Below are 7,131 nucleotides of genomic sequence, written 5' to 3' on the forward strand. Positions count from 1 at the left end.
CTGGCAGTGTGGGCAGATACCAAGTCCTGCTGGAAAATGAAGTCAGCATTTCCATAAAGCTTGACTGCTGAAGGAAGCATGAAGTGCTCTAAAATGTCCTGGTAGACGGCTGTGTTGACTCTGGACTTAATAAAGCACGGTGGACCAAAGTCCTCTTTTCTGATGAGAGCAAATTTTCATTCTCATTTGCAAGGTCCCAGAGTTTGGAGGAAGAATGGAGAGGCACACAATCCAAGATGCTTGGAGTCCAGTGTGAAGTTTCCACAGTCTGTGTTGGTTTGGGGAGCCATGTCATCGGGTGGTGTTGGTCAACTGTGCTTTAGTACTGAGTACATATATGCATTATTATACTTTTCAGAGGGCTGACATTTCTGTAGTAAAATCCTTTTTTTTATTGATTTCATGTAATATTCTAATTTTATGAGATTTTGAATTTGGGGTTTTCATAAGCTGTAACACATAATCATCAAAATTATAACAAATAAGGCTTGAAATATCTCACTTTGCATGTAATGAGTCTATATAATAAATTAGTTTCACCTTTTAAGTTGAATTACTGAAATAAATGAACTTTTGCACGATATTCAAATTTTTTGAGTTTCACCTAATATATATAGCCTATGCTGCATGTGTTAAGCCATAATTTGAAGTGATCTTCTGAAGAGAGGCTTACAGAGGTGAAATTCTACATTAAAACAAAGAGCACAAAATGGGACATCTAATAAACAACAATCTAATCAGTAATTCTAACTTTTTTATTGCCTTAGTTTTTTTTATATTATGTGTAATCAAAACAAACGTTTCAGGACAGATTATCACAGCAATGTGAAGAAATATGTTCTCGGACTGACAGCGTTTTTGTTACGTCCCATTGCTCGCAGTACCGCCGACACAAAAGGCGTGGCTAGCGAGAAACATATGAGGAAGAGAACAGCTAGTCACTTAATATCCAGTCAGTTTCCACTCGGGAATTATTTGCGCTGCCAGATTTGCGGAAGACACCAAAGAAGGTAATTACAGACATGTGTGCTTTTCTATTCTCTGTTCGTGTTAGGAGCTGCTCTGTGGCGCATCTCATGTGCTTGTTTGTGACTCACCGACACTCACCGAGTTATCTTAAGATTTCATTTGATTGTAAATTAGTAAGTTCGGCCTCTTTTTCACGCATGAATGAAATGCTGGAATACACTATTTACGGGTGTCAAATCGTTTCGTTTTTTTACCGCAAGAACCTATGATTATAGCCTAGAACTAAATGATTTCCATCAATATGAAGAGACTTGACTACCTGTTGCTAATGTCTAGAAAATGGCATGCCAGGCCTTATCTAATGGGTATGTCATTTATCTCCAAATGTTTTTTTTTTTTTTTCTCCAAACGGTTGTCATTTTCTTAGTAACACTTTACAATAAGATGCATACACATTAGTTGATGAAAACTTAAAGTTTGGATCTACTCTTTAGGATTTTCTTCAGCAGAAGTGAAGAGCTGGAAATGTGTTCAATGACAAGTTACAGACAAGACCATGACTCTGTCTGTGGACTTATTATTCATTTTAGTTTGGCCTTGATGGCAATTTTCTTTTAGGTTCAATACCATTTACTGCAAATCACAGACTCTATTTTAAATGAATCCATGGGTTCTGTAAAGTTGCTACAATACTACACATAAAATGTCCACGCATGAGGTATTATGAACTAGCATTTATTAATTTTTCATTGTTAGTTCATTATACCTAATGTATAACTAATATTAATTAATTTAATCGTATTGTAAAGTGTTCAGTCTATGTTTATTCTTTTTTAAGTGGAACAGAAAATATGTTTAGTATAGCTCTTTTCCACACAGAGAAAAAAATGTAAGTTCATATTACTCATGTGCTATATAAGAACGAGTATTCTGAATACATATATGGGCAAACACACGTGTGTGTGTGTGTGTGTGTGTGTGTGTGTGTGTGTGTGTTGTGTGTGTGAATGAAATTTAGAAAAGTTGTGGTAGATGAAATAACAATTTTTCGGTAAATAACAATTTTTGTTGTCAGTCAAATTGTTACAATGCTGACATCAAAAGACTTGGAATAAAGTACCCGAATCAAATGTGCTACCTTTTCACAGCTTAACAGTCTGTGGTTTTATTTTATAGAAAGATTAGCCTGAACAAACTTCCTCTTGTTTTGTTCGGTTTGAACAATTTGATGGTGAGCAAACGGCAGTATATTCAGTTTTGGATGAATTTGAACCGTCATTAACTCATGATAAGAGCTTTAAACACTAATTAAAGTAAACAATTATGTAGGTGACTTAAATGAGATGTTTCCTTTCACCAAACCCCTTAGCTCTTTTACTACAGAAACTGGGAGGGATTGAGTGTCACAAATGTGGTTTCCTGTTTGTTTTTATTTCACCATGACAACTCTCAAAATATTTGTATCACGTTAATGAATATGACATTGTTAATGTATTTGGTCTTGGTGGACTATCTACTTTGCAGGCTGCAGCTGCAGAGCAAGTATGGACTTACTGCCATTAGATGACATGCTGCTGTGAGCATGTAAAATATGCTGCTGCTGGATGAATAATATAAATTCCACAGCAGATCTAGACAGGCGGAGCTGGAGGAGGTCGAGGAGTTCAGAAGACTAGCGAAAATGATTATATTATTGGAGATATTATTGGTCTACTATCCATTTAATATACTTTCCAAGGTCTGTTATTACCCAATAATGACCGTCGTCAGTAACAACACTGTATAACAGACTGCTCATCCATGTATTTGAAGCCAGCAATTCTTTCATGTTTTTCTCATCAAAAAGATTTTTCTTGCAAACTCGTGCTCTCTTGTTTCATTCGAATGCAGCTGGTGCCATCTCGCATTTCTGTTATTATTGGTACTGTGTAATATTGCAGGTTTTATATTTTTGGCAGATCAATTGTTTTAAACACTGTAATGGTGTAAATATTTTTTCCCCTTCACAGATAATTTTTTTTTTGATTGATTTCCCAGATACGCAAGTGTGTCGTCAGTTCTGGCCTGGACTATTGTGTGGTTGTCGGTATCTGGAATGTAAATTTCTATTCCCCGGTTCTCCAGAGATTACCATGGCAACAATCGTTATGGAGCAGATTGGCCGGCTCTTCATTAATCTGCAGCAGTTGAGGCGAGTTCCCCAGATGCTCTCCGAGGCCCTGCCTTCCAAGACCGACACCCTGTGTGACACGGAGGTGCCCCAATTTTTCCGTGAGCGCTACATTTACTCTGGCTACAGGCAGCTCCACCGGAACTGGCGCTTCTACTTTCTGTCGCTCTTACAGCGGCACAACGAGACTATAAATGTTTGGACGCACCTAGTCGGAGCACTAGTGGTCCTCATAAAAACTGCCCAGTTATCGGAGACCGTAGATTTCATGAACGATCCTCATTCCTGGCCACTTCTCATCCTTCTCTTGTCGTCAACAGTCTACATGACCTTTAGCGCCGTGGCCCACCTGTTGGCAGGAAAATCGGAACTCTGCAATTACGCCTTCTTTTACCTGGATTATGTAGGTGTGTCGCTGTATCAGTATGGAAGCGCAGTGGCACACTACTACTATGCTATTGAAGAAAGTTGGCATGCATGTGTCCGAGGATTTTTCATGCCTATTGCTAGCTTCTTATGTTGCCTGTCTTGCTTCGGCTGCTGTTACGGGAAGTATCGCAATTACAGCCTTCCTCCCTGGGTTCGTAAGGTAGGCCAAGTGGTGCCTTCAGCCGTAGCCTACAGTTGGGATACCAGCCCTGTGTTCCATCGTTTTATCACCTGGTTTCCTTCCTGGAGGAGAGGCGATTCCAGAAGCAGCCCTGCTCTGCTCTTTCACTTTGGCCAAGTGGCTTTCTTTCTTTCCAGTGCTTTTTTCTTCACTCAGCCTGTTCCCGAGCGCTGGTTCCCAGGTCACTGTGACTTCTTAGGTCAGGGTCATCAATTGTTTCATGTGCTGCTTGCTCTGTGTACAATCTGCCAGATCCACGCTTCATTTTTGGACTACCTGAACCGCAGAGACTTCTATGTGAATCTCCATGCTGATGGCGAGGCATTGTTCTTTTTTTTGCTCTTTATTTTAACATTCGTCATGTCTGCTCTTATCGCCTTGTTTATGCTGGTGAAAGTAAAAAGATTGGTTGACTACAGGGGAAAAACTAAGTAAAGAATAGGAATAGTTAGGTTTAGAATAGGCCATCTTTTGGGCGCTGTCAAGGAGCATTACTGTTATGATGGAAACAAGGACATTTTCTGAATGCAAGGTTTATGTAAGAAAGAACATATAGCTATTAGCTAACAGTGATTCTGCACATGCCTGGATCAATATTTTTGTTGGTTCTGTTAAAGTTAGGGATCATGCTTTCATGACCGATGCCAAACAGTGCGGACAATCGCCAGATTACAGTATGTCCTTGAACTAACCCTTTAATAACGATTTTGTAGTGTACCTTACTTCTTTTACACACCAGCCAGCAAGTAAACGCCAACAAAGCCAGCATACAGTATTTGAAGAAATGATGTAATATTTGTTGTATAATTGTAGACTTGGTATTGGTTTGATTTGCTTGATGTGTTATTTTACTTGAGGTATTCTAAACTGGAGATTTTGAGTAAGGTCTTTAACAACAGCGTCATATTTGTTATCGGGTGGTATAAAAATAACAATTTGTCTAAATTTTGATATCAGTGATAATGAGATTTTTCTACAGTAAATGTTCTATAAATATGGACAGTATTCCCAATGCATTCCCAATGCTGTGCCTTAATGAGCATTTTAGAAGAACCTCAGTGATTCTTATCACACACGTCTATAGTAGATAATAGTAGTACTGTATTATTGAGATTGCTTGTATTTGTTTTGAATGGCCAGTGCACTGATTTTCTTGATAGCGTTAATGCACTTACTGGCCCCTTATTTTATTGCATTTAAGTCAAACAAACCAGAGTCTAATTACAGCATAAACCAGTATACTTAAGGGGTTAGTTCACCCAAAAATGAAAATTCTGTCAGTAATTACTCACCCTCATGTTGTTCCAACCCCGTAGGACTTTCGTTCATCTTCGGAACACAAATTAAGATACTTTTGATGCAACCTGAGAGCTGGCTCGCTCCTTCATAGGCTGCTAGGTAATTGCATCTGCCAGCCCAGAAAAGTTTATCAAGCGACAAGAATACTCTTTGTGCGCAAAAAACAACAAAAATAACGACTTTATTCAACTATTCATTTTCTTCCGTGTGGGCCTCTGACGTGAGTTCACGAGAGCGCCACGACGCATGCGCGAGAACTGAGAAGATGACACAGATGGCTCTCAATGTAGTGTTTAAAATGGTTCTAAAGTGTGCATTTCCTGGATGTCCGAATCGTGAGAAACCAACGAGAAAACGTAAAAGTGCCTTACCAATGCCGCAAAATGAATGGCTTACCTTTCACACTTTCCCATCAAATGTTGGTGAGCGTCATCTTCTCAGTTCTCGCGAATGCGTCTTGTGAACTCATGTCAGAGGCCCACACAGAGGAAAAGAATAGTTGAATAAAGTCGTAATTTTTGCGCACAAAAAGTATTCTCGTCGCTTGATAAGATTTAAGGTTGAGCCACTGTAGTCATCTGGACTATTTTAACAATGTTTTTACTAACTTTTCTGGGCTGGCAGATTCAATTACCATGCAGCCTATGAAGGAGTAAGACAGCTCTCAGACTTCATCAAAAATATCTTAATTTGCTTTCCGAAGATGAACAAAAGTCTTACGTGGTTGGAACAACATGAGGGTGAGTAATTACTGGCAGAATTTTCATTTTTGGGTGAACTAACCCTTTAATTTGGATGTTAAAGGGAAAACAAAACAGAAGCACATTTATGTTTTCACCAGATCAGCATTTCTAACTTTTGTTCTCTTCTCCCAATTATTGTTCTCTTCTCCCAATTATCCTCACCCAGTGATTTGGCTGTCCCGATTGGGATCCTTAATTAAAGCACTGAATAATGTTCCACTGTGTAATACTGCCTACTGTTTTAACCAGAGGTGTAAAGAGTACCTGAAAACCATACATAAAAGTACAGGTACCTCACAATGTAACAAGATACAAGTCACCAATTACAGTAAAAGTTATAAGTCTGGATTCACAGACATGGCTTAGATTAAGCCAGGATTAGGCCTTAGTTCAATTAGGACATTTAAGTAGCTTTTATAAGCGTGCCTTAGAAAAACATTACTGTGTGCATCTTGAGGCAAAACAATGGCATATTTTAAGATATCTCAGTGCAAGTTGCTTTCAGCTAAAACAGCTCAAACATGCATTTTAGTCTGGGACTAGCTTAAACCTTGTCTGTGAAACCGGGCGGGGGCTAGAGTATCTGATTTTCTACCTGAGTTCAATAACTGTGAACATGAAAATGTATTGTTAAATGATTGAATTACTATTAAATACAGAATTATTTGGGAATCTGTGCACTCTAGAAAAATGGGCCCTATGTACTGTGTTAATATGAGGAGATTTTCTTTCTATATTGATTTTTCACCAGTGTTTTACTTGTAAATTGTATTATGTATTGTATTGTGTTAAGTTGTGTATAGGGTTAAAGGAAACTTAAACTTAACGGAACGTGTCCTGTTTTCTTACAGCATGGCATACACTTTTGCTGTTACTGTTTAAAAAAATATATATGTATTATGAAACAATGCACATTTTAAATAGAAGTATGCTACATACTACTGCACATTCTTAACCTATTTCTATCAAAAGTTCTGTAAAGGCTTTCATATTTTCCAAACTCTTTGGGCCTGACTAGAACATTTTATGAAAGCAAGGCCACCTTTTTTAGAGATGGTCATGTGGTTTGATTAAACATTCAAAGTGATGCTGTACTGCCCTCTTGTGTTTTCATTTGAACTGTCATCTTTATGTTAGTTTAAAATAGTTTTGTTAGCAAAAATGTGGAAAGATCAGAACTTGCAGAACTTGAATGTCCCATGTGGACTGTAAAACAGGAAACTGTTGACAGTTTCCTGGAAAATTTCTGCAGGGCTGCATCTGGATTGGAGCAAACTCCACTGCAAACACACTGATAAACTTTATCTGAGGGAGGAACTTCCTCTTTAAGAATTGTTACT

At 38.3% G+C, this 7,131-nt stretch overlaps 1 protein-coding gene across 2 annotated transcripts; it reads left to right on the forward strand.

Moving 5' to 3' along the window:
- The first annotated feature begins 893 nt into the window (after window positions 1-893).
- paqr7a (progestin and adipoQ receptor family member VII, a) lies at window positions 894-6,871 on the forward strand. 2 transcript variants are annotated; one of them, XR_014030962.1, is made up of 3 exons: window positions 921-1,010; window positions 3,007-5,147; window positions 5,673-6,871. XR_014030962.1 is itself a non-coding variant. In XM_081376987.1 (2 exons), exon 2 carries the CDS (start codon window positions 3,102-3,104, stop codon window positions 4,182-4,184), a length of 1,083 nt encoding a protein of 360 aa, XP_081233113.1. In that variant the 5' UTR covers window positions 894-1,010; window positions 3,007-3,101; the 3' UTR covers window positions 4,185-4,321. The 2 variants fall into 2 exon arrangements, 1 of the variants encoding a protein (XP_081233113.1); XM_081376987.1 differs by lacking the exon at window positions 5,673-6,871 and having other exon boundaries at window positions 894-1,010; window positions 3,007-4,321.
- The last annotated feature ends 260 nt before the right edge of the window (window positions 6,872-7,131 follow it).

Source organism: Scardinius erythrophthalmus (assembly GCF_964197995.2).
Source record: "Scardinius erythrophthalmus genome assembly, chromosome: 10".
Taxonomy (NCBI): Eukaryota; Metazoa; Chordata; class Actinopteri; order Cypriniformes; family Leuciscidae; genus Scardinius; species Scardinius erythrophthalmus.

Bases quoted from the DNA above. Each gene is read 5' to 3' on its own strand.
- paqr7a (XM_081376987.1), top strand. From the start codon at position 3,102: ATGGCAACAATCGTTATGGAGCAGATTGGCCGGCTCTTCATTAATCTG.